The 27,539-nt window shown below is 43.6% G+C and overlaps 2 protein-coding genes across 2 annotated transcripts in view; one reads left to right on the top strand and one right to left on the bottom strand.

Annotated features, from left to right (window-relative positions):
- LOC139337358 (protein kinase C-binding protein NELL2a-like) overlaps window positions 1–7,849 on the top strand; it is an 80,495-nt gene extending 72,646 nt beyond the window's left edge. Inside the window, exons 18-20 of the mRNA XM_070971901.1 lie at window positions 1,812–1,988; window positions 5,045–5,269; window positions 7,063–7,849. Coding sequence (XP_070828002.1) covers window positions 1,812–1,988; window positions 5,045–5,269; window positions 7,063–7,104 — 444 coding nt within the window. The 3' untranslated portion in view covers window positions 7,105–7,849. The remainder of the gene's footprint in view (window positions 1–1,811; window positions 1,989–5,044; window positions 5,270–7,062) is intronic.
- A 5,820-nt stretch (window positions 7,850–13,669) lies between these two features.
- The window catches only part of tmem117 (transmembrane protein 117), a 47,075-nt gene continuing 33,205 nt past the window's right edge, over window positions 13,670–27,539 (bottom strand). The window contains exons 5-8 of the mRNA XM_070973166.1: window positions 25,203–25,300; window positions 22,633–22,792; window positions 18,391–18,520; window positions 13,670–17,360 (exon numbers count right to left, since the gene is read on the bottom strand). Coding sequence (XP_070829267.1) covers window positions 16,699–17,360; window positions 18,391–18,520; window positions 22,633–22,792; window positions 25,203–25,300 — 1,050 coding nt within the window. The 3' untranslated portion in view covers window positions 13,670–16,698. The remainder of the gene's footprint in view (window positions 17,361–18,390; window positions 18,521–22,632; window positions 22,793–25,202; window positions 25,301–27,539) is intronic.

A 27,539-nucleotide genomic window follows, 5' to 3' on the forward strand; every position in this document is an offset into this window, starting at 1 on the left:
CATACTTTGCATTTCAGCGTCTCACTCAACCTAATGCCAAGTGTCTGGCAGTAGTGGAAGGTGATTATAGTGGATTAGTGTCGGTAGTGAATGATCAAGCTGCAAATTATTCATTTGATTACAAAGGACCAGGGCAGAAATGGCTCCCTAATTAAATGAGTCATATTAATTGATTTGAGAGATTGAGGAGCTGCCTGTCAAAATTAGATGTATTGAGCGGTTGAGGGAGCAAAAGGAGTAAACATGTTATTGTTTTGGAGGTGGGCGGACACAGCTGGATATTAGATGGAGAGCTGATGGGGGAAACCAAGGTCAAACATCACAGAAAAGACACAGAGTGGGATGCATCCAGACCGAGGTCATGCAACATGCAACTGGTTTATTGTTCAAATCTGCCTGGAGCGCCAGATAGGTGGGGTCAACCACATCAGTGCATCTGTCAGCGGGGTCGCTATTTCTAAGACATTTCAAAAATTAAAATACTGCTATTTGATTGGCAGGGGGGAAATCAATTTACAGAAACTCTAGATATCGCTGCAGTTTCTGGGCATTGAAGCGATCCAGAATCCTAAGTGAAGCGATAAAGAAAAATGTTTACTTAGATCTGAAAATAAATTTGAGCAGTGACAAACCTGCATGTTTACATGTCAGTTTTTATTTGTCACAAACTGTGTAATTGTTTCTTCTCATAAAGACTCATTTTCATCTATAATCGCTCTATCTATTTATATATAATCAGGAAAGCCTTGTTGAGATTGAACATCTCATTTTAAAAGTGTCTTGGCTAAAATAGGCAGTGAAAACTGTGACAGACTAAAAATATGAAAACAGATAACTCAAAGTGGGTTACAGGATCAGAATTAATCAATTAACTAATGAAATTGTCATCATGGCTAAAAGTGCCAATAAGAATCTTAAGATTAGGGGCACCTTGGTGAATGTAATGTCCCTGCCTCGTGTCCGACCTTCTCCCTCATTTACTCTCATATCCCCGCTGACAGTCATCTAATAGAGGCATAAAAATGCACCCAAAAATAAAGAAGCATCGTAAGATTGCAGCCGAAACAAGTGGCCTCTTCATCCTATTAAGTCACTGCTGAGTTTCTTGTGGTTTATACATATCCTTTGTCCTTCATGTATATCATAGCATGCATACATGCTAATAGTTATTGTCATTATGCATCAATTTATGTTTTGTTTTTTGTTTTTTTTAAAGAAAACCAGCATATTGACATTTGAGAAGCTGCAACCAAAGATGTTTTGCCTTAATTTCTTTAAAAGAAATCGATTAATTGAAATAAAATAGATGTTTCTGCCCAACATTGTGTCTAGAGTGAACATTACTGCAGCTGTTTCCTTTATGGCTTAGTGGTGGCAGATGTAAGTAGGAGAGAACTGTGTGACAAAGGTAATGAGTTGAATTCAGACCCACAGCAGCTCCCGTATGTGTGGAAGGCAGCTTAAATCACTGTGACAATAAGACAGCCAAGTAGCACTTCTTCAAACACCACAGTGATGAATAAGGAACTCCTGAAGAACCACTGTGCATCAGTATTCATAAAATATATTTCAATCTGGTGTCTTTCCTACAGTACAAGCTAAAACTGAATAACCATAAAATGCAGCTTCAGAGCAGTTGCTGGGGACAGGCTACGTGGCCTTTATTACTATATTTATTATCACCTGCATGTTTGATGACCCCATCAAACAAATGGCCTTGTCTATGCATGCATGTAAATGCGTGCTCACGCCTGTGTTCAATGTTTAATAGCGCTCATGTGATATAAGTGTTTTCGCTCCCCCCGGCTCAGGCTGGCCAGGTGATGTGCCGCAGGATGGTTTGTGACTGCGACAACCCCAACGCCGACCTGTTCTGCTGCCCCGAGTGCGACCCTCGACTGAGCAGCCAGTGTCTGCACCAGAACGGCCTGCTCACCTACGGCAGCGGGGACACGTGGGTGGAGAACTGCCAGCAGTGCCAGTGCCTGGTGAGCGGGGGCCTCTCACACGAACACGCCACACGAAATTTACACCGCAGGAATTTATCCAGCCGGTCACACTGAGAGCTAAAACAACATATGCGTTCATTCCAGTGCCACGGTGCCCACACAACACACGTAACAAACACTGCGGTCTCCATAGAAATGCTCGTGAATGAGAGATGTGCTCTGTAAAGAAAGTCAAGGAGAGAAGTTTTGTGGAGGGTGATTAAGAGGTGAATAGGAAGGTTGCAGCGAGGATAGAACGAAGATTGCTTTTCATCTGGTGGCAGAAGAAAGGGAGTGAGTGATTAGTGAAATTTTAAAGGATTCAAAGGACCCTCTGCACTGTTGTCTGCTGTGATGGAGTTATGCATTTCACTGAAGGATACTTCCAAGGTTGACAGAACAGGAGAAAACGCGTGTGCGCTCTGAGAGTGGGAGGGTGTAACGCCGTGAGTCGTCTTTGTGAGCTTTGAGAGCGTGCACTCGTGTTGATTGATGAGTATTTCTGGCTTGTGTGTTTTTGCGGTGTGGGGTGTCCTCTGCAAACAGTCCTGTTTGTCATGCAAAACAAAATAACACTGTGTTCACCGCACGAGTCAGTCAGATGTATGCATTATTTTCTGCGCGTGCCGACCTTTTGCGCCACGCTGCCGTTCAAACAACAGGGAAGCTTTTCATAAGCGTTTCCCAATAAAGCTGACAGAAACAATAAATCCGACCCGCGATGCCCCTCTCACCACATACCCATATGCACATTAAATGCAAATGTCATGCTTTACATTCAACCCCACCGTCTTGTCTCACCCACATTCAGCTGTGCCGCACACCCACACCAGTGTCACTCCTGTTCAGCGGCTCACAAATCATCTTCACTGTGGATCTCAGAAAAGCACTTTACAACTGCTTCTTCTTTTGTCCCTTCTTGTTGTTGCTTTTAAAGATTGGACTTGCTGCTAATGTAAGTTGGCTCCGGCCTGACAGATTTACAGTCTGAGTAGCAAAAGCAATGTCATTTCCTCCCTCCCCTCCTCGCCGTTGTAATGCTGTCCTGATGCCCGAACCTGAGGGCTGCTTTTTGGATTTCTTACAGCGAGCCATTATAGAAGAGCTTAAAAATCACCGCTCAGCTGAGAGGCAGCGGGGAAGCACAGTCGGCTGAAAATGGGTTCGCTTGGCTTCACTCTGGCTGAGGCTGTGCTCACTGTCGGCGCTTATATATGTTGACACAAAAAGACACAAACAGGTTTGAGAATGCAGGCACGCCGGCCGCGGCACCAGAGCACACAAACAGTATACAAACACAAGTGTGTACAGAGCAGAAACGTGTAAACACACATGCACTCATGTTTGAGAATGTAGACACACCTGTCACCACAGCTGCACATGCATCCATACATCCACACACACACACATAAAACACACTCAATTAAAGATGCACAGAGACATACACGAAGAGCAAAGGACCACCAGCCGCACAGTATAAAGAGCAGCACTTGAAAGGGCGAGAGAGAAAGCTGGTGTGCGATAGCGTACAGGAGCTCCAGTAGCGTGACAGGGACGTGAAATGAACCTTGAATGCTGCTACACTTAGCAGAGCCATGGCTGTCCGGGCTCAGCAGGAGCCTTAAAATACACAGTGACAGCAGGCAGATGGGCAAAACATTCTCCCAAGACCAAGATGTGAATCTGTCTCCCGCTACCCGTGCAGTCATTTGAAATCAAGCGCGTGGCCTTTGCAGAACGTGCACACGTGGGCCGCTCGTCATTTGCTATCTTGTTAAATCGCCAGAAGATCAAAGGAGTGCGGTTGCCATAGCCATAGGTTGTACTTTAGGTCGAGGTGGACGGAAGAAAGATTGCGATTGCTGCAGGCTAATTCCCAGGCAAAGATAAATGTCACTAGTTTTAATCTCCCGGAGGCATTTTGTAACGTGCAGTCAATCCTTACATCCAACCGTGTAAAAACAAAGAGGTTAAATTACAGGGAGATGCTGTGAACGCCGCACGCCAGATTTGAATAATAACCTTCTGAAATATCACAAAGAAATGCAAAGAGCGGCTTCAGTTTTAGCCTGATAAAGTTTGCATGCCACACTGCTCTGTGTGAAAGGCAAATAAAAGCTGATTGTATGGCAAATCTCTCTCTCCTTTGTGATCATAGGCCACATCTGCATAAACAGACAAAGATGACAGTGGCCCTCATCGCAGCGTGGGACAGATACCTGAGGCTACATTCAATCCCTCCCTCTGGCTATGAGCAGAGTTGGGAGGGATTTCCCACTTCAAATGTTTACACACTACATGGAAGCATGGAGTGGGCATTAGCACCGCGTGAGCCTGTGCTTTACAGCAGGCCTAATTTACTACAACGTTTCTAAAATGCTGAGCCAGACGATTTTCAGCGATATTAAATATCCCCAGTGGGACACTTGCATCGAGCCTCGTGTTACTTTATGTGTGTGTACGCCTTTTGTGTCTCCTTGTGCGTTAAACATATACAGTCTGGGCTCATATTTCATTCCCGAGTGGTCGCGGAGCAGAAACGCTCAGGGATGACAGCGTAAGCAGAAGTGGGTCAGGCCAGAATGATATAGCACGCAGTAGGTGGGACGTGTGGCGTTGGCCAAAATACAGTATATATGACCCGTTTCCTCAGGCCAGCAGACGATGGCAGCAAGAGGAATCCAATAAAGCTCTCAGTGCTGGACGTTTGCTGTGAGATTAATATGGGAACAACAATGAGAGAGAGGGGGACTAGAACAAGTCAATTAAAAAGCTGGAGCATTTACCTCTACAGTATGGAAAAAGATGCTGACTGTGTTGGAAGATTGCTCTGCTCATCTATATTTTCTTGGTACCTTAACAACTTTTTTTCATCAAGAGGCGACGCTCCCTCTGGCATGCAAATACACAGCGTCAGGAGAAATGTGTGTATTTGCATGAATAACTTGTTTAGGCCTGTAAAATCCAAGAGTGCATTTGCAGAGATTATTCTGAACTTGCTCTCCCCCTTTCTCCTCTTTCTATCAATCTCAAATTGTCTCTGTTCGCCTCCGCAGCAGGGGCAGGTGGACTGCTGGCCTCTGCCGTGCCCGCCCGTGGACTGCGAATTTACCGTGGTGCCTGAGGGCGAGTGCTGTCCCCGCTGTGTCACCGACCCCTGCCAGGCCGACACCATCCGCAACGACATCACCAAGACGTGCACGGACGAGCACAGCATCTCACGCTTCAGCGGCTCCTCCTGGATTAAACATGGCACCGAGTGCACCCTGTGCCAGTGCAAGGTAAGGCGCCAGCCCCGCCAGCAGCCTCGAGACGGCAAATTACAGTTTGACTAGTTCAGCGGCGGACAAGGCACAGAGGAAAACAGTTTGGAGACTGAGAATTCTTTGTGCTGTTTCAGAATGAAAAGTGCTGTACGCTGTGGTCCAGAGTTTGCATTGTGGAAGCACTTTGTGCATCTTTAACACCTCGTGGCTGTATTTATCACACGTGGCGGTAAATATGTTGGTACTGTAGGTGTTGATGCAGCTGCTGATTCTGTTCTGCGCACACAAAACCTTTTGCACATAGAAAAGACAGAGTTCTGTTATATTTCTGCTAAGAATGTGACAGCTGCTGCGTGTTTTTGTTCAAAAGCACAATAAAGAGCAGAGAGTATAACAAATAAGATATGAAGCTCCTTTTGACGACTTGGCTTTCACATGTCTGCGTTTGATATCATCATTGATCGCCGTGTCCAATTTACAATTTATTACTTCCTCTTTAAAGCAGGACTTCAGCATTATGGGAAGTGTGCACACTCGTTAAAGAGATTGATTCGGCTCACACATCTGTCTGCTAAATATGAGCAGCCATTTAGCTTAACTTAGCATAAAGACTGGAAACGGTAAAACAGCTAGCCTGGTTCTGTGCACAGGTAACAAAATATACCTCAACAGCTTGCTAATTAACACTTTATCTCTCTCATTATGTTGATATAAAAACTGAAATGTGAAAGTTTGCAAGGTTTTTGTGCAAAACTATTTCTTAACTGGGGCTAACAACTTCCTAGAGCCCTGTTTCCCTGTTTTTATGCTAAGATAAGCTAACCAGCTGCTGGTTAATGTACACATATGACATTGATACCAATCTTCTCATCTACCAACAAGAAAGCAGCCCTCTGAAAGTGCTGAACTATTCCTCTCATAAAGATGAACTGAAACAGAATCTCATGCTGAGAAAACATCTGTCCGGCCCTCGTCTCCGGGCCTCTGCCTCAGCTGCAGCAGGGAGTCGCAGTCTGCTCTCTCCTCTGCATTGTGTTCAACAAGCTGAACTGTCTGCAGACGCAGTGCTTCCAACATATAGAGCCTCAGATATTCTGTGAAGGAAACTGAGAGAAAGTCGCATAATTGGTTCTAGTAAATCAGGTGGAGAAAGCTGCTCTCCACAAGATTTTGTTTTAAGTGTTGTTGCACCGAACAATCACAGAGGAAGAAAACCATGCAGGGGAATATCCTCTTCATTACCAATTGTGTGCATAAATTGTTTGCCTCAGCTTTAGGACTAATCCACCAAGACTGACTCCCTTTGAGTTTCTAGGATGGAATATTTTCTCCCAGCTCGCCTGTCAGGAAATGATAGCAGCCATTCTCATTGGACATAAACATAAATACAGATGATAAATATTCAATGTCGTCATGCGATCTTTAAAAAGAAAACATTTACACTGAATTCAAATGCATGAACATGGATTTAATTTTTCTGAACAGAGCTGCTTTCTCTTCCGTCAGTTTTGGTCGGTTTGGTGACGCTGCCCATTGCAAACCTTTAGCGATTCAGGGAGTCGCCCAAGTTTACAGCGCAATGAGACCATTGGCATTTGTATTCTCCGTAGAGTGTCGCCCTCTTGGATCACTTGGTGCCAAAATGACACCCAGAGGAATTCTAAATGCCAAACTGAGTCTGTATGCTGCAGCACCGCCGCCACCTGAAAATATTATCTGCTGAGCTTCAAAAGGAGTTTGCTCGAGGTTTAAGTGTGACGATAATCCACTCATGAGTCTCTTCGCCTTCTCTTTCCTCTCATTTTCAGAACGGACACATCTGTTGCTCAGTGGACCCCATGTGCCTTTAGTCCTGGCAGATCTGAAGGCACCTGTACAGTGTTCTCCATGTAAAAAAAAAAGTAACACCACCCCTTTGTCTCCTCACCGTCCTCCTCACAGGTGTGGGTCAAACAGTGTTTGCATTGTGTAGGATCTGTTTCAGCCTGCTGAACCAGGTGAGCGAGGGCTACTAGTCAGGACAATTCATACAATGTCAAACAGACAAATTTAACCTTCAGGTACTGATTTCTAGCTCTTATTGTATGTTCTGCCTGGTAACCCACACCCACCTGGCACCTCACGCATGTCAAGCATGGAGAGGGTTTTGCAAACACTCTGTGACCCGCGTCTGCCTCCTCAACTCCTCTTTATACCAAATGCAAACCTATGTCATACCAAACAGATGAAGGACTACAGTTCCCTCGAACCCACTCTCTCTGTTCTGCCTCACCACTTAGCGTGAACCTTTAAGGATCACCGTCCCCCACTCCGAACCATTGCTACATGAATCTGTAAGATATTACTATTACTGGCATGACTGTGCTTGATGTCCAAACATTTTTGCTGATTTCTAAATTCTCAGTGATGATGATGATGATGATACCTTAGATAGAGTAAAGGCAGTTAGCATAAGGTTCCGTTGCCACATTTATGAGTCGTCTATATTATGTGGTGCTTTGTAGCATTTTGTTCCATTTCTCTTTTTTGTAATTTTTTTCTTTTCCGGCTTGTTATTGTGTAATAGTGAAATAAAGTATTTCCATTTACATTTAATCCCTGTCTTTGGCTTTTTTGTTTGAATGCTATCCTGAATTGCCAGTTTATTAGGGACACCTCCCTAAATTAATGCAGTGTAAAACAGCAGGCCTGTAATGAATCCTTCATGAAGGTTATGATGTTAATTTGTTGTTGAAGCTGTTATAGAGGAGTGCTGTTCCAGCTTTTGTGGTGCTGTTGATTTGTGTTTCTATTATTTTGTCCAACACCTCTCTGTGTAATGCAATACAGCTCAGCAGCAGCAGCAGCACAAAATACACCCAAAATGGTGACAAAGTTGAATTCAACAACAGACTCAACAAAGACTGAGCATCATGACCGTCCTGACAGTTGGATTTATTGCAGTAAGCACTCATTTAATTGTACTTGTAACTGTGAATATCTGGTCCTGTGTCAAGTTTTTATCAGGTTTCTAAAGCACTTTCTCATGTATCTGCTAGAAAGGGTTTATAATTTCTAAATTATGACTTTATTAAAGGATAATACTTAATTTACAAACACTTTTTATTAAGAGCAAATGTGATAACAATCAACAAAGCCATTGGTTACAACTTATAAACCGTTTAGGTTGCCTTATTAGAACGGGGGGCTGGGATCACTTTAGCTCAGGAACTATATTAAAGGTCCAATATTCTGGAGAAGGATCATTGAGTCTCATTCCCTGGTCGCCAAAATTCTGACGCTTCCCGAAGCGTGATATAGAGGGTTTGATTGATTCTGTAAATTGAATAAGAATACTCAGATTTATGTGTTTCATTGATCCAATACTAATAGCGTTGTGCCATGATTTGGATTTTAATTAAGGCCCCTTGTGTGGTATGTACTTCAACATCTACATATTTGGATGCAGAGCAATGACTGTCCCTGTTGTAGCACACAGATTCCTCTCCTCCCTACTTTGTTCTCTGCCTCTGGAGATAGGACTAATACTTGTATCGCAGAAGAGCACTTAAAGCTCCTAATATAATTATCTATCAGTTCACAGCCACGGACAAATGAGTTCAGCCTGGAGATGGCTTTATTTCCCCGTGGAGCAGTCTCTCTCCTACCAACTGATTCCCAGACTCTACCTCGCAGCTGCTTACATTAACAAACACACAACGTAATGGGGCCCATTTATATTCCAACACACTCGCCGCTCACTTGAGCTTTTTCTGCTCCTCGTTCCCTCCAAAAACTTTTTACCTCAGGTTATCCGGACTCCAAACTCATCCCTGAGTTGAATGATAGGGCAGGGGACACGGGCAGTGGACAGTGGGCAGTTCGCAGTGGCTGCTCATAGGTTGGCAAGGGCACCATCTGGCCTGCTTTGGTCCAGTGGCTTCTAGCTGGTGGTGGCATAGAGCCAGTGGGCACCTGAGTAGTGGTGGCACAGCAGGGCAGACTGGTCCTCCAGCTGGCTCCTAAATGTTCAATTTTCCATGGCAGTGCTGAACCCTCTGCAACAGATGCCTGGACCCACAGGGAGTCCACTTCACTGCCTGTCCTATATTCACCGTTAATGACCACACATATCATTGTGATTGTGGCTGGTGAAGCAAGGCAACAGAGAAAAGTCAGTTTTACTTGCGAGCAGAGTTTAAACTGATAAAAAACGTGTTAGTGTGCAGTATTTTCAATGATCTTGCGTTCTCCAAATGGCTTCAAAAATGTCTGCACAATTCATTGCACTGTTAAAGAGACCTCTGTGGAGAAAGATTTTTTTCTGTCAAAGAGAAAACAGTAGCATGCAATTGCTCAGTCTACGCAGTGAGTATTGGAAAAATACATGCACAAGTGTAGTGCAAAGTGTTTACTTGATACTTACATCATATCTCTGCAGTGTAAACTGCTTTCTGTTTGTCAGCTTCCAGAAATATGCAGGATTGACTGAGTGCACAAACATATAGAGCCTGAGCCAAAACAAGAAGAAAGTCACTTTGACTTGCCATATTTGTATGAAAGCAAACACAGACAAGTACAAATGCTCTACAGTCCCACGCTGCCTATGGATTTGTTTCCCAGATTTAACTGTGGCTGCAGCTGAAGCTGAAGCTGAAGCTGAAATAATCAGGATAGCCACCACTCATCAGGGACTGATCCACTCTGCTTACATTTCTGTACAAATCTTACTGTTTGCCAAATGTTTTCATTAGTTCTCTCCAAATTTAATACACAACAAATCAAACAGTCCCGCTGCTGTAGCTGTTTCCTGATATCCTGGCTGGAAAGTAGATGGACGTGATGAACAGGATATGCTGTGCTAGTTATGTGACTGATTAAGCATATCCTGCATCTTTAGCCAAGCTAACAGCGGGGCTCAGATCACTTTAGCCCAGACTAAAATATCACAATACCTATTGGATGGATTGCCCTTCAGTCACGATTAGACATTCATGGTTCCCAGATGATGAATCCTCCTGACTTGTCCTGTAGCACCTGCAAATAACAACTACTGGATGGTTTGACATGACATTCTGTACACACATAATAACAATAGCACCAGAAAGAAAAAAAGAAATATAAACATGAAACCAAATGTTAGGATGCTAACAAGCTAAACTCAGATGTCAACAGCTGGATGGTTAATGTTATATCTTTAGTCTCACAGAGCTGTTAGCATGGTCGAAGAGTGCAGGCAGTCAAGTATGCCTCTGCAGAAGTGCTTGTCGGATGGCTGAATAGCTCTGGAAACGCCCTCCCCCGACACCTTTGACATCAAAAAGGAGGTTTGTGTCTGATAGATGATATCAAATCTTTCCCCTCTCTATGACAGCCGGCTTTGGAGCTTCCAGTGAGGCTGTTTGGAATAACACTTTGGATTTCTGGATGTGGTTGAGTCTTATTTTGCTTTATATCATAATTGGAGAAAGAGATTATTTTTTTGGTGGATGAATTTGAAGTGGTGAAAAGCTACCACTGTCAGATTATTTGGATGATGCTTTGAAATAAGAAAAAAGTTTGCCAAGGAAGACTGACTGTGCGATGCAGATAAAAGCTCTGGCTTTTTATCACTTCAGAGTCCTCCAACAAGTTCTCCAAGCTAAAGAACGAACTTTCATGGTCAAGGAAAACGCATTGAATGCCGGTAAATATCTTATACTGCAGATCTGTTCTTTTTTTTTTTTGTTGTTGTTAGTCCCCAGGCATGCTCATCTCAAAGATAAAAAAAAAGCTAATTCAAACGCAAGAAATGAATCGTAAATTACTGTCACTGGCTGTTCAGCTCTTCCCTGCCACGAAGCCCTTCATCAGTCTCAATATTCACCACTCAGTTCTTCACTTGATTTGACTAAAGCCCAATTAGAATAAAAATGGATCCTCTTGCCCCCACAGAGGAACAGTAAAGCAGGCGTCATTATCGCAAACCCATGTCTGGGGACTCCGTCCGTCAAGTGAGTTGTTGGATGTGTTGAGAGTTTTATCCGAGCCATATGTTCCTCTGTGAGGTATCAGAAACCTACAGAAGGAATTGGTGATGAATTCTGTTTCCCTTGTGGTCACTGGGGACAGAAACCATCTTGGGCTTGTTGAAAGGACAGAGGGGGAAACCTGCTAGCTGGCTGGGACTGACTGCACAGATAAATTTCACAGGGTCTCCCAGAGTCACGGAGCTGTCAACACAGAGTGATGGGCCATGCCAGGACATGATACACTGATCTAATTGGAGGATAGCTCAAAGACACTAGAGGAGATTCCAGTTGATCTGTAGCTATGACTTGCATCCTCTGGGGGATTTTTCTGGTTTATATTTAGCTGTAAAAACAACACTAGCAGTTCTTTTCTTTTTCCTCTGTTCTTTTTGTCTTTTCTGGTTTTGTGATAGAAGATGTGTGGATAGAGCAAATGGTAAATAATGTGAAATGTTTCAAAAACGCCTCCAGAAAGTTCCAAAAACATGAAAAAAAGCAGCTTCTTAAAAATTTGATTAAAAGCAGATTGCAATCGACCATGAATGCTGCAAACACAAATGCAGTTACTGCATCGAGGAAGCAGTCAATACACCAGTAACACAACGCGGGCATCAGATTCCAACACCCACAAACAATTTGGGAACTCTGGTTTTGATGTGTTCTCTCAATTACTGCATGGTCCTCCAAAAAATCAATATCTCATTTCTCAGCCCAATGGCAGACTTGGAAGAGGCTTCAGTCAAACAGCTAATGCTCTCTGGCAACGAGATATATTTTTCCAGACAAACAACAGTAACACCTTAGGTGTTTGTGCAGCTACTTGATTTTCACACTGGAGCTATTTTTTCATATTTGCTGTTAAAAGCACCTACCTGATGCCCTCATTAGGGAGCATTTACAGCGACTGGGGAGGCAGGGTTCATTGCTGTGGATACATGGCTACTGATGATGGACTGCTGCAGAGATTAAAGCTGTGGCATCACGGTCACAGGTCAGTCTTTGTAACTGCCGCTCCACCAACACTCTTCACAACTCTCTCCTCTGTGCATTCCCTTAAATCACTGGGTTTCAATCTTCTGGGCTTGAAAAACTTGTTCATGAGGTGTGAGGACTTTCACCAAACAGTCATTTTCTCTTCTAATCTCAGACTGTTTCAAATGACTAATTGCTGTCCTTTTTTCACAGGGAAAAAAAAAAGACTCTACAGCCATGCAAGCAGCTTTGTGAGGCTGCAACATATGCACAGCTAAATGCTAATGTCAGTGTGCTAACATTCTTAGCTTAGCAACCTGAGTATATATGCTTACCATGTTCACCATCTTAGTAACTAACACATGCATGCTTAAATTAGCTAATCAGCAATTTAAAAAAGAACAATCTTTTTAGTAGAGATGAATGGGCCTGGGAGGGCTTCTGCCACCCAGTATAGAGGGAATTTGACGGTGATTAAGCAGGCAAACTTGTGATTTGAAAACCACAAATGTCAGCCTCAAGGTGGTGTTAGAGGAAAAGTCAAAATCACCAAAATCATTAGGATTCATCCTTTACGGCACAGGCGTCAAACTCATTCCACAAAGGGCCGAGTGGCTGAAGGTTTTCTTTCCAACCAAGCAGCAGCACACCAGACTTGACTCATTTCATTAGCTGAGCTCAGTCTTCAGACAGCTGATTGGTCGGACTGCATCCTTTTGATTGGTTGGAGGAAAAACCTGCAGCCACACGGCCCTTTGTGGAATGAGTTTGACATGCCTGCTTTAGGGGATGCGAGTGTCTGTATAAAATGTCATGATGATCCATTTCAAAGTCGTTAAAATATTTCCGTCTGGACCAAAGCGGTCGACTGAATGACAGAGCGACTTTGCCATCCCTGCTGCAAAGCCTCTTGCATGGATAAAAATGAGAAAAGGTAAGAAATAACAACAACAACAATAATAAATAATAATCCTCTGTAGCAGAGCACGCTTTTTCTCACTTTTGTGGGAACCATTGCCTTAATCCAATTGTACCTGCGATCAGGTCACTTTTCCTTCCTCAGACATTTTCAATCCAATCTATAACTCATTTACACGCATACATGTCCTGTAAACAAATCCTGCAGGGAGGCAAAACACATAACAAATTCAAATTGTTTCCCACTGGCATAGATCAAATAGGCTGCAAGCAGGACTCTTAATAATCTGAGCCAGGTGTCATGTGTATGCAGGCTACATACTCAAGTGTCCTTGTGAAGATAGTATCATTATTTCTCATATCGCCCATATTAATTGGGTCAGCAGCTGCAAGAAGCTTGACCTGTGCTGTTACTTGGCAACGATTTCCCATGCTTATAGAAAAATGTAAGATACAATTTTCCTCACTGGGAATTAGATAACAAGAACCTTCAGAAATGTCCGATTATTGAATCCCACAGTGATCAAAACAAAATAAGAGTAACAAATGTATGAATTTATTGGTAACACAAGGTTCAACAGACGTACAGTACACTGAGAACTCTGCTTGAAAAAAGCACAAACACAACAACTGAAGGTCCGTTTTGCAACAGAATTCAAGGAAAGTCGTATGAAGAGAAAAGAGAGAGAAAAGAAGAAGAGAAAAGCCACACCTTTAATGCAAACAATACATTGCAAACATATTAGACCCTCTTCAAGTCCAAAGAGGTTCTGCCCTTTGGTCAGACACTAATATCTAATGTGTTCATAGAGCTGTAATTCATAAGAGGATAATTACAGAACCAAGAGCTGCAAACCAATTATGCTAAACAAACTGACCTCTTCACAGAATGGCCTTTGTCAAAAACAAGTGTAGTAACAAACACCTAATCTCTTCACAAGCCTCCGGTGCACACACGCACACACGCACCATGCACTACGTATAAAACATCCTCCAACAAACACAAATGGCCACCTATGGCTCCACATTATACATGCACACACACACACACGCACGCACGCACGCACGCACGCACGCACGCACGCACGCACGCACAGAGGGAACTCCTATAAGGAGCCTGGAGACAGTCCCCGGAGTAATTATTAAGTGTTACAGTGTTTTATACAATCAATTAGTTAGGAGCCACAAAGGGTCTCTGATTGGCCCACCTCCATCCATACATCTGACCAATCAGAGCTCTGTCTGATGCTACAACCCTGATTCCAAAAAAGTTGGGATGCCGTGTAAAACAAATGCAACAGAATGTGATAATTTACTAATCATTTTAACTGAAAACAGAACAAAGACAAAATATTTTGTGTTTTACCTCATTAACTTCACTTTCATTCACATTCACATTCATTTGATGCAGCAACACGTTTCAAACAAGTTGGGACAGGAGCAACAAAAGGCTGAGAAAGATGTGGAACGCTCCAAAAACACCTGTTTGGATCATTCCACAGGTAAACAGGCTCATCACTAACAGGTGATCGTATCATGATTGGGTATGAAAGGGGCATCCTGGAAAGGCTCAGTCATTCACAAGCGAGGATGGAGCGAGGTTCACCGCTTTGTGAACACATGATTGGATAAAGGATATTACTACACAGCCGTGGGAACACTTCGTAAATGACTGCATTCTGTTTTATGTTTTACACAGCTGTCCCAACTTTTTTTGGAATCAAGATTGTTCTTTGGATTTAACTGTAAGACATGTTTACGCACATAAAAACATCTTAAAATTCAAGCAGTTATGGGAACTTAAATGACTAATTTGTCATTTAAAGACAGAATAAGGACACTGAATCATTAACTGGCAAATTTACTGATCTTTTCATCATCATTACTTTACTATAGTATAAATATACAAATGTCAGCAACTTTAATGAAGACATTTAAAACAGCTTTTTAAAATTAATCAATTGATTATAATTAAACACTGCAAAAGTCTTTAACCATTAACTCCGGTGTGCCGTCCCAGGCTTCATTACTTTGAATGCAAATAATGCTGAATAAAACTGTCTCTGGATTGGGGTGTGGGGGAACAAAGGACGTGGTTATTTTCAATACTTCTCTCTTTTTGCGAAACAATTTCCCAGGATATTATAATACATTACAGTCCATTATAATGTAGAGCAATGCAAAAGCACATAATATCATTCCACTCTATCATGAATACATCTTTCAAATTAGCATGTTATCTTATGCAGCAGTATTTGTTCAGAAGTCTGAATCATTTTGGTATCTTTGGTGGAATTTCCATATTAAGTGAAACGTGGCAAACGTATTTGAAACAATACTGTTAATAATCTAGTAATGATTTAGTAGTTGCACTTTATAGAAAATAACCCAAGGGCATACTTTTTTGGACAAAAAAACTCCAAATACATGTATTTTAAAAGAGACTGCAAAGCACAGAGAAATATGGAAAAAGGCAGTGAACACTTTCAAGCCAGTGTACAGATAAATGCTGCAGGATTCAGATGTGTTTGAAATCAGGGATTTTTTTTTCTTAACAGTAGGATAATGTTTAAAATAAATAATTATTTTTTCATGCATTAACCATGACTGCAAAACTGCTTCTAAAACGTTTAAGGTTTATCTAGACATAAAGAAGCCCTGAGCTTTAGAGCAGAAGCCTCCCCTGCACTTCAATAGCATGTTTATGCCAAGGGCAAAACCACCTTTCTCACTCTGTTGGTATTCAGTCCAGGTGCAGCAGCCACATAAGCGATCATGAGGTGGCTTGTTGGTTTGCTTTTTGATCTCTGCTGATTGCATTTATTATCTCTGCAACTAATATCAAGTGAGGGGATATGAATAGGTCATCGAGGGTACACTGATGTTCATAATTATGTCATTTCAACGAGAATGATGCATTTAAAATCGAGTAATAGAGACATCGCATGAGAACAAATCAAAATGTTTAAGTCTGAGGATCAGATGAGGTAACCATTGTCCATATGATATGAAAGCGTATATAAGACATTAATGTAGCAGATCATAGGTAGGACATCTTCCATTCTGTTGCCTATGGTACTATACTGTAGACTGTCCGAACATGTCTGTATCTGAACATATGAAATATCAAGGCACTAGTATAGCTGTAACCATGTTGTGACACAATAAAATCCACCTGACCGCAGTGTCACGCCTGTAGAAATACTCCTCTGATATAGGCACCAAAATAGTGACAAAAGTGTATTATGAAAATGCAAAATCCGAGCGAGCACCATGTCAGTTAAAAGTTTGCATTGGGTTGTAAAAGATGTGTTTGTTATCAGAATCGGTGCCATTTTAGAGGCATTTAAAAAGATTGTTTTACAAAAATATATTCAAACTGCAACTGCAACTGCAACGGCCAGTAGGACTGGCTTGGCGATCATGTGACATCACTTTGTCCAATCTCATGAACAGCTGTGTTCAACGTCTGGTGCAGCTTGGTGTTCTTCCAACAACTTAAGATCTTGACAAACCACATCTTGAGAATCTGTCCGCCGCTGGGTAGTTCAAAGTCTGGTAAGGTCACGGAGAGAGCTTGCGGACATCAAAGGAGACTGCTGGTTCCTCCTGCTCTGCAGTGTCAATCACGATGCTCGGATGTGTCTCTTGGGTCTCCATGGAAATGGTCGAGTTCGTCGAGGGCGTCGCTCCAAAGTGTGGCCCGTCCACGGAGAGCAGCATGGGCGTTCCCGAGCGTCTCAGGCTATCGCTCATGGTCATGTGCGTTTCCTCTGGTGTCACGCCCATCTCCTTGCTGTACTCCGATGGCGACTTCCTCTTGATCCTCTCATACGTCTTGTCTTGGTTTTCTGTGAAGGTCTCGCTGTCTTGAAACCGCCCGAACAACCAGATGAAGAACCCGAAGAGGACGAACGCTGCCAGGCTTGGGATGAAGGCCAGGCACTTGACGTCCAGGCTGGCTCCAACGTAGCGGCTGTGAAGGAACATGTCCCGCTCCACGTAGGTTGAGTTGGTGTTGGGGTCGATATTGGTAGAGCGCCAGTCGTAGGTGAGCGTGCTGTGGTTGAAGTTTATGAGCGTTTCTGGCTCCTCCACCGTGTAGATCTTCTCCCCAGGCCCGACATACTGACCGTACTCATAGGGCTTGTAGAAGATCTGGTTCTTCCACATGTTGAGGTCCAAAATCAGCACAAGGAAGATGATGCCGTAGTTGAACCACTTACCTGTAACGAGACACGTGACCTGTATTAGATTAGAAACTCGGGTATCTTTGACAGATAGGAATAAACATGCACAGGCTGTACAGATAATTTAACAGACAAGCAGACTGATGAACAGCACAAATCTACTCCAAACAACATTTAGAGGGCAGAGTCAGACAGATCTGCTGTCATGTTCATTTATCAGGAATCCCTCTCCTTTGCATATGGCTCACGCATTGAGACAGATAGATCCATTTGCAGGTGCTACTTCGTCTACTATCTTCTAACGAGATCACTACATTACCATGAGACAGCCATCTCCCCAGGTTGACTGATAGCAGGCAGATGTCTCCCCGGGTATACGTGACATCCCTTCCCATCCTCTCCCTGAGATATGCTGTTAATAAGCTTTTAGTTAAACCAATCACGTCGCGCCGGTGCCATTTCCATAATGCTTAATGGATATGCAATGCAGTAGGGTTAACAACCTTTCGCGAATCACTGAGCGTTTGAACAGCTTAACATTTAGCACAGGAACATTGGTTTTGTCTTCTCTTTATGGTTGTGTGACGCCGTGTGCACGCAGCGGAACAAAATGGAGAAACCGGTTTCAAATGGGAAATATGGTCGCTCGCTGAGAACATTAAGACGTGGCGATGTGAGAGATGATGAGAGATGTGTCTCATATGACAGGGAGGGCTGCACGGGACCAGGAAACACAGTTGCAGTGGTGGAGCCACCTGTGTGCCACATCAGCCACACATGTATTATAAATGGTTGCTGCGGTTTTAAGTATTTCCCACATGGAGGAAAATGGAAAACTGAGCAGAACAGGGAAAGCATGTTTAATATTCACAATACAATTCAGAAATAGGCCAAATTTATGTCTCCCTCGTGGACATTTTGGGTTCTTTCTGTTAAATCAATTTATGAGTATGGGTGTTAGTTTCCTGTGTTAACAACCACTTAGGAAAACTTGAGACACTCCTCATGAAACAATGAGATGATCCTGTTCTCAGTGTGCAGCAGCTGTGGCCGTGTCTGCGTGTACCTGTGATATGAATGTGGTACTCCTCTTTAAAGATTCGCTTGCAGACAGGAAGCTTGACCTTCACGTGTGTCGTTGACATTCCTGGTAGATTCATATCCAGGTCACCCATGAAGTGTGGGAACTCCCAGTCCTGAAAAATACACACGGTCACATGAGTTTAAGTTTCGCACTGTGATAATGTACCCTCGATTGTAAAAAAAACATGCAAATAACGGCACCGGCATGACAAATGTTAGCCATGTATCGTGCTTTACTGGATGTTGAACACTTCACTGAACTTTCTCATATTAGCCGATATTAAGTCTCTGAGGAGTCTCTTCACAGACTGCCTGCAGGTCAAACATGGTGCCAGCAGCTGTAGACTGTAGACCACACTGTGTGTTTACAGGCCTGTGCAGTGTACTAATGTGCACAGGGATTTAAACACGTCAAAACATATCAACAGGCACCACAAACTGACATTTAGAAGCTGCCCATGCCCTGTGGTGTCACTTAGCTCTTTTTGCGTATGTGGTTATAGGTGGTGACAAGTGGCTTTCAGCGAAACGCAGACACTACTCTTGATGAGGTACACATGCAAAACATTAAAGAAATACATTTTACACGTGGCAAAAGTGCCTTGAGTGGCTTGTCATACAGCACATCAAGGCCCACCTCACCCCAAACCTTGATCCCCTTGCAATCCCCAAGAGCCAACCAAACCACAACAGATGTAATATCTACCACACCTCACTCTGACACATCTGGACAGGAAGAACACCCACGCCAAGATCCTCTTCATCGACTTCAGCTTGGCATTGAATACCATCATACCACAGCAGCTGGTGGTGAAGCTGAGGTTGTTGGATGTGAACACTGGCATCTGCAACAGGGTTCTTGACTTGCTGGCGCAGAGGCAGCAGACAGATAGACACAGTTGGCAATCACACATCAAAATCCAGCACAGGCTCACCCCAGGGCTTCGTCCTGAGCCACCTGTTGTTCATCCTGCTTACAGCAATAATGATGAATCTGCATACGGGGTGGAGGTGGAGCTGCTAAAGTATGGTGCAGACCCAACAATCTCTTCCTCAGCATCAACAAACAAAGGTGATGATGACAGACTTCAGGAGGGCCGGCAGGCATCATCACACACTGCTGTGGAGAGAAGCAGGAACATCAAGTTCCTGGGAGTGCACCTGGTGGACGACCTGACCTCAACCATTAACACCTCAGCCATCAAGGCCCAAGAGCAGCTCTGTGTCCTCAATAGACTTAAAAGGGCAAGTCTCCTGGCCCCTGCCCTAACCTTCGTGCTAACCTACAGTCTCTCTTCATGGCTTGGCAACTGCAAAGCGATCGAATACCAACATCTATACGGGATAGTGAAGACCACTAGCAAGATCATTGGTGCCCCTCTCCCCTTCCTGCAGGAGATTTACCATCGACACCGCCTTCGCAGCGCCTCCAGCATCATCAAGGATCTCCACCACCCTTCCCACAGTCTGTTTCCCTCCTGTCGTCTGGGAAGAGGTACATGAGCATCTGTGCCAAATCCAGCAGAATGCTAAATAGCTTTTACCCGCAAGCAAGCAGTCAGGATCATCAACACACCGTGTCCCTCCCTGAACATGCCCACCCCCACCTACCCTCTAACCCCCCCATCAGTGCTGGTCACTCGTTGACATACACCAGCTGTCAACGTCAAACTGAAACATGCACTTTCTCTCTAAATGCATTTTACTGCTCTGTGCTGCTGCTTTTTCTGTATGTTTTCAGTTCCATCGTTTTAAAGGAACTTTTACACATATATTTTTATCCTTTCTTGTTGCACCACTGTGGGCTGGGAGGAACAGCATTTTGTTTGTATGCAAGTGCACAATAAAATCATAAAACTAAATCCTGAAATCCTGTGAAGACCATGTATCTCCAGAATGTTTCATGGGCAAAGAAACCAGCCCTGTGATCAGCTGCGTGACATTGTATCATTCAGTAATCCAATGAAATTAAAGAGGTAGAGGAATTTTCTCGAGCTATGAAGGGACAGTTAACTTAAGTGACAAATAAAAAATGCAACAGTTGAAGTACTGTCTTACATGATTCCCCCTTGCAACCTTCAGAAGTGCAATACGTATTTTTTATGTACTCAAAAATGTCTTCATGCAGCTGTAATTCATTACTTCACATTCCGCATGCAATTAACATGGCAAAAACAGATGAAAATCTCACACAGAGAGACTGACACAGAATTAAACTGCTTTTAAAACGTTTCTTTCAACTTAATCTGCTCACAAAATAGCTTTCGTTGTCTCTATTACAGAAGAAAAACAAAGCACCCATAATTTCAGCATTTTCCTTTTTAGATCGTCTGCATGTCCCCCTCGGTTGCCATGATTTGCAAAGTGCCTCGTGCTGCACATTACCACATGTCTACATTCACTATATCCTCATGTGATCTAGAGTTTCCCTTGCCAATATCTGTGAGCCGCATAACAGCTTGGTGATGGCCCCCTGGATATTAATTAAGTCCTCCACTCCACTTCCATAGCTGCAGTATTTGTTGCTATAGCACTAACAGGCATGGCATTTAAGCCATGCACCCTCCCTCCCACAAAATAATGAGCCTCTACGACATAAGTGTATCAGCATATCATCCACATGTGTAAATGTGTACAGTATGTGCATATACACGAGGGACAGAGATATCTAGCATTCAGCTGGGAAAATGTAGAAAAACAGCAGAATTATACACAAAACTATTAAAAAAAAAAAAGCAAAACCAAGCTTGAAGGCAAATCCAGACAGGTCATTAATTGGTGCATTAATTAGTTTGAGAACAACAACACCCATCTTTTCTCATGGAGGTGAGAGATTAACTATGGCACCTCGTGCTGGAGGTGAATGAAGCTGTTGGGAGGGCAGTGGCGGATTAATTTTTATTGACTGGTGGAATGTAGCGACTGCCGCCAGTGCTCGGGCCATGTAACAGTGCGGGCTAACTCATAAATAACTGTACTAAACGCGCTTGCTGTACGCTGTGCAGAAAATGAGAAAAAAGGCCCGTCATAAACAAATCCATGCAAGCGGGAAATGATATACCACCCAAGTAAAAGGGAAAGAGTCACGGGTCCAGAACGAGAGTTAAACGGAGATGTCAAAACAGGGAGCGAGCCCTTCATGACAAATCAGGTCAGCGGCTGAAAAAGCTGGCCTCAGCAGGAGCATGTTTGTGAGGATATGTTAGCATACTGTAGGCTAAGCTGTTTCTATATATCTGCATAATCACAATAATTGGGAAAATGAATGAGAAAAACTCCACAGTGTGAAGTAATTACTGGCCAGAGCAGCCAGAAACCCTCCTTAAAATAATGAATTGTTTCAATAAATAAGTCTAGAAATCACTTTTAATGGGTACAGTTGTTCTAATACAGATTACCATGGGAATTATCATGGTGTCCTTGCCAGATTTCTGTGGAGTGGTGTATTTGTAACACTGGGCGGTGCTCTCCCATGCTATTGAGCTATTAGTAATTAGCATAATCAACGGAGTAGAAACGTATATTTAGGAGACACCAAATATTAGTCTTGCAACGTGTCCTCTAATACCCACCAACAAGGCCTGGTGAAATATGTTCATTAAGCATTTGGAGGAGCTGTGTTGAATTAGGCTCCCAGTCAAAGCACATACATGATTGGCCTGCGGTTCTGGCTCCTGGCGAGCGTCGTTAAAAAAAAAAAAGGAAAAAAAAGCCTTCTCCCACTCTCTTTCTCCTCAATACACACTTCTGTTGTTTTTTTTAGCCCAGACAAACACGTTTGCATATTCATGAGCCACTGACACAGGCTTTATTGATGTACACTCTCCTGTGGGAGGGAGGACACTGGGTGGGAAAAAACTCCAATCTTGTGAGTCATCATTAAAGAAAATAAACTGGGCTCACAGGGGAGAGGGGGAGAAAAAGGTGAGTTCATGGCTGAGGTCTGGGATGGAGGGATGGAGGGACTGAAAGAGAGGAGATGTGAAGGAGTAAACAACAGTTTGTATATATATATTTGTGGGTGTATGTGCATGTGTTTGTGTCCATGCCAACTGAGAGTGATCAAACACCTCTCTCGCTGCTCTGTGCCGCAGTGCCCCATTGATGAATAGGGAGGGAGGGAGGAGGGAGGCGGGAGGACGGGGAGTTGGCAAGATGGGTAGCAGAGTAAGCCAAGAGACGTCCCAGCTCCCTTTTTTTAATTGGCCACAGGGGAGCGGTCTACCTGCATGACAATGAGGAGGTCGAAGACCAAAATGAAGGAGGCCAGGAAGGCTCTGGAGACCTCGTCGCTGGGCAGGAAGCCTCGATTCAGGTTGTCCCAGCTGATCCAGTCGGTACTGATGACCAGAACCACCACCGACGTAAGAGAGATGAGCACTGTCCTGCAGGGAGAGGAGAGGAGAGGAGAGGAGAGGAGAGGAGAGGAGAGGAGAGGAGAGGAGAGGAAGGGAGGAGAGGAGAGGAGAGGAGAGGAGAGGAGAGGAGAGGAGAGGAGAGGAGAGGAGAGGAGAGGAGAGGAGAGAGGGCGGGAGGAGAGGGGAGAGGAATGAAGGAGAGGGGAGAGGAGAGAGGAGAGGAGGGGAAGGAAGGAAGGAAGGAAGGAAGGAAGGAAGGAAGGAAGGAAGGAAGGAAGGAAGGAAGGAAGGAGATGAGAGGACAAGAGAGGAGAGGAGAGAGGGTGGGAGGAGAGAGGAGAGGAAAGAAGGAGAGAGGAGAGGAGGGGAAGGAAGGAGGGAGAGAAGAGAGGAGAACAGAGGAGACAGACAGTAAGGCAGACATTAGGAAGGAGAGGGAAAGGGAGGGAACACAGGAAGGAGGAGGGAGGAGGAAAAGGGGAGGAGAGAAAATGAGGAAAAGGAAGGAAGGAAGGAAGGAAGGAAGGAAGGAAGGAAGGAAGGAAGGAAGGAAGGAAGGAAGGAAGGAAGGAGGAAAGGAAGGAGAGTAGACAATATGGAAATGATTGGGGAGAGAAAAGGAGAGGAAAGGAGAGGATGGATGACAGAAGGGGAGAGAAGAAAGAAAGAAAGAAAGAAAGAAAGAAAGAAAGAAAGAAAGAAAGAAAGAAAGAAAGAAAGAAAAGGAAAAAGATGGGTAAGAGGGAAAGGAGAAGCAGAGGAGAGGGGAGTAGGAAAGACAGGGAAGAAAAGGGAGAGAAAAGAGAGGACAGGAGAGAGAAAAGGGGGAGGGGAAAATGTCTATGAATGACGCACATTAAGAAGACCTTGAAAAAACGTAAAATTTCAAACTAGATGACGCGCACACTTAATGTTGTATATCTTGGAAGACAAACGGCTTCACTTCCTCGCCGACATCAAGTGCGAGAAAAGATAAATCAAACACTATTGTTTCCCTTTCCATGCACTCAATAATGTGTTGAACAACAATTTTACCTGGATTTGAAAAATGGCAGCAGATAAAGCTCCCAGGAAGACGAATGTGCATAAAGAACAACAGTGTCTGTTTGTGGACGCAGAGACAATGCAATTCAAAACTGTCCCGTGTACATATTTCCATTTATTTACATATTTAACACAAGTACTTCATTTACCTGCGTGCAGCGCCTGCTGTGTTTTTATGCATTCTCTTACACTCAGAATTGTGTTTATGTCACATTGCCGTAATCCTGCCTTCACTGTTTACTGGAAAATTTCACAGCCATCTGAAGAGGCACAATGACAATTCTCCACTGTCTATTTTGTCTCAATGTCACCCAGCGATTACTGTGCCGTTGTGTGCATTCTCACACCACACATCGGCTGGCTGCATTGCAGACAGCGCATGCCAGCTCATATCCCATTTCAACTGCTAGGGAGATATATTTTGAGGATTTTTATTATTCCACAGTGAGTTTCTTTCACTCTTGGCACCGCCCGTTACAATTTGCCGCGACCCCTCGGTGCGTATTGACAAGATGTATCCAGCAACACATTTATCAATCATATTTCAAGCTCTGAATTTCAAACGATGGCTCGTCAAATCCGGCATTGATTGTGACAGCGAGAGTCGGGCCATCCATCAATAAAATGAAGGGCTGCGGAAAACGTCACAGAACAATTCATCTGCTTGCATTCTAATCGCAGGTGAATCGATTCAGCGAAAGGAAATGTTGAACACCACAGCCAAACTGTCTTTGAAGTTTGAGACATCTGTGTCTTGAGCTCTCTGTGTACATATCAAACAGATGTCAAACTGTTTCAGTCGTATCCCCCTCTCCGCATGTCCTTCACTTCTAACTACGACCCTACAATGAACCATTGTAGAGGCGTCCGCATGTCGCATTTGACTGACAGCACCGCAGAGACAAATCACTGGTGGGGTAATACATCTAAACAGGAACGGTTCTACTTGGCCGTCTAGTAATGGGCATATCAGACATGGTTTGCAGCGTTTGTTTAGCAGTTATTTAAGGGTCACAGCTTGTGGTACAAGAAGTAAAAGGCAGGGCCATGGTTTGCCCTGCGACCTTGCCGTGTCCATTGATTTCCACCCTGTTCTCCTAATTAAAGGTGCTGACACTGAGTGAGGGAAGATTAACACGCCTATTGACTGTGTGTAACCCTGCAATGGGCTGCAGAGACCACATGTGCATACAAACACACACACACACACACACACACACACACACACACACACACACACACACACACACACACACACACATAGCCTTTTAGCATTATATTGTATAGTGCATTACGTAAGCTAGTGGGGTGGAGATACTCAAAGGAAGTCTTAAGTCTTAAGATACACATGGTCTCACAGACAGTTCATCTCAACTGGAAGAAGACAGTATACCAGAAGAGAACAATCCTGTTGTTGCCTTGTTTCCAGAACCTTCGAGCTGCTTTGCCCCAGTCTGGGTAGTGTTGATCCTGGAGCATCATGTCTGTCACCTGCAGAGAGGAAAAGACGAAGGAAGGGAGAGGAGAAGAGAGGAAATGAGGAATAAGGAGATGTGAGAGGAGGAAAAGTAAAATGACTTGATTGCTTATGAAGATTAGATATTACTAGCTTAGTATAAAAACTGAAAATATGTGTAAAAAGCTAGCTCAACAGTGTCTAAAGGTAGCAAAGTATACTAATTAACAGGTTATATCTTGTCTGTGTACAAACTGACAAAGTCCAGTTGCGATCAATTGAATGCCCTGAAACCTTGTCTGTGTAATTTGTGCAGAAACCAAAGTGCAAACATGTGGCCTTCCTGGGGGTCCATGCTGTCTTTGCAGGTGCAGCAACTTCCTGGATGTTCCCACTTTTGTTTTTGTACAAATTAAACAACCAAGAACAACCAAGGTATGTTAATTAGTAATCTTAACAGAGTCAAGCCATCTGTTTCCCCCTGCTTTTAGACTTTGTGCTAAGCTAAGCTAACCTTCTCCTCGATGCAGCTTTATATTTAATGGACAGACATGAGAGTGGTATTGATCTTCTCATCTAATTCTCGACAACAAGCAGAGGCTTTATGATTCCCCTTTAAGAGAAATGACTGATTGATGCTTTATGACTTCCCTTTAAGGGAAATCATTAAACTACACTGTACAATGATATTTCAGACAACAACGCCCTTTCCTGGAAAGGAAGGAAATGATAAATAATGGTAAATAACAGGCATGAGAAATGTGACCACAAGGCTATTTAAGTTGAAGTATTAATTGTTATTGAGTTACACTTCAGCTGTGAATGTGTGATTAAATACTATTGAGTCTGTGGTTACCTTCAATACAGCTCTCTTAATTATCAATGCTGTGGTTGAACCTGTCTTTCCTCTGCCTGCATCAGTTGGTGATGTCTTCACACTGCCAACCTTAATATCACTAAAAGTTAGCACTGGCAGATTTTCCTACATGGATGCAGAGATTTATCAGAGAGCATTTTACTGCCCGAGTGAAAAATGCCCACTATATTCTTTGTGTGGAGCCGCTGCAGAGGCAAGGTCAATTCGTCAATAAAGCGCCTCACTGCAGATACTGTAGCTCGTGTTGGACAAAGGATTGGAATCCGGCAGTCTGTGAGATGTTTCTGGCATTGCAGCGCTGCAAAAACAGACGCTTCCTGTTCATTCATCTCGTGAAGACACACTGTAAATCTGCTATGCCGAGGAGACACAGAGGTCATCTTCAAAGTGCCTTGTTGAATTAATCGAATGTAAAAATCTTGTGAGTAATTTCTAGAATCAGCACTTTGCCTACACTGTACTGTAACTTTCTCCCTCACACATCTCCGTCTCCCTGATTCACCTTCTCTCTCGCTGCCTCCCTGCCGTATCCCTTCTGACCAGACTTCTACATTTCCCTTTCCCCTTCACCTCTGTTTCCTACCCCTTACCTCCCCCCTCCTCCTCCTCCTCCTCCTTCCCCTCTCTTGTCTCTCCTTCCTCCCGCTCTCTTTCTCTGCAGTATGTACTGTAGAATACTAATGTGACCGGTGAGGGAGCTTGTCAAGTTGTCTCAGCAGTGTGCATGCTGGTGTCAGAGCCCCACTCCTCCCACCACAGGTAGCCCACTCCCGCTGGAGCTCTCCTCCTCACTTTATGTTGACAAATGAACAGAGGTAGGTTTCTCCTCCAGCATACTGTCCCTCCCTGTGCACTCGTTGTTTCCTCTGACCCTTCTTAGATCAAGCTGCATGTTACTCTGAGGATCTGGTAGCAGATTAAACTGGATGGGCACAGAGGGCTTCAGAGAGTACACCTGACCCCGAAATTAGAAGTGTGTGTGTGAAGAATAGCTGCTCTGTGTAACTTGTATATGATTTTAATGCACTTAAATTAAGACTCTGATGCCAGAGGATACCATTGATGGTAATTAGCTAATGCACAAATCATACACTGTTATTCTCTCAGGCTTGGCTCGGCATAGTCAGACTTGGCTTGACTTTGATCAGCATAATACCACGTTCATGTCATGTGGGATGGTAGGCATGGGAAAGATTTCCTTGTTTATGAAATGTGAACATCGTCTCATTTGACGACTCAAGATGGTTGTAGGACTGCACAGTTGCTTTAACAACAAGCTTTGACTAATGTGAGGCGTCCATGTTTGTTTCCCTTTTCAGGCAGCTTTCATATAATTAAGCACCAAATCGTATATATTAGAGGTTTTAGAAAATTCTGCTGTTTACAACCAGAAACTG

This window comes from Chaetodon trifascialis, chromosome 10 (genome assembly GCF_039877785.1).
Source record: "Chaetodon trifascialis isolate fChaTrf1 chromosome 10, fChaTrf1.hap1, whole genome shotgun sequence".
Taxonomy (NCBI): domain Eukaryota; kingdom Metazoa; phylum Chordata; class Actinopteri; order Chaetodontiformes; family Chaetodontidae; genus Chaetodon; species Chaetodon trifascialis.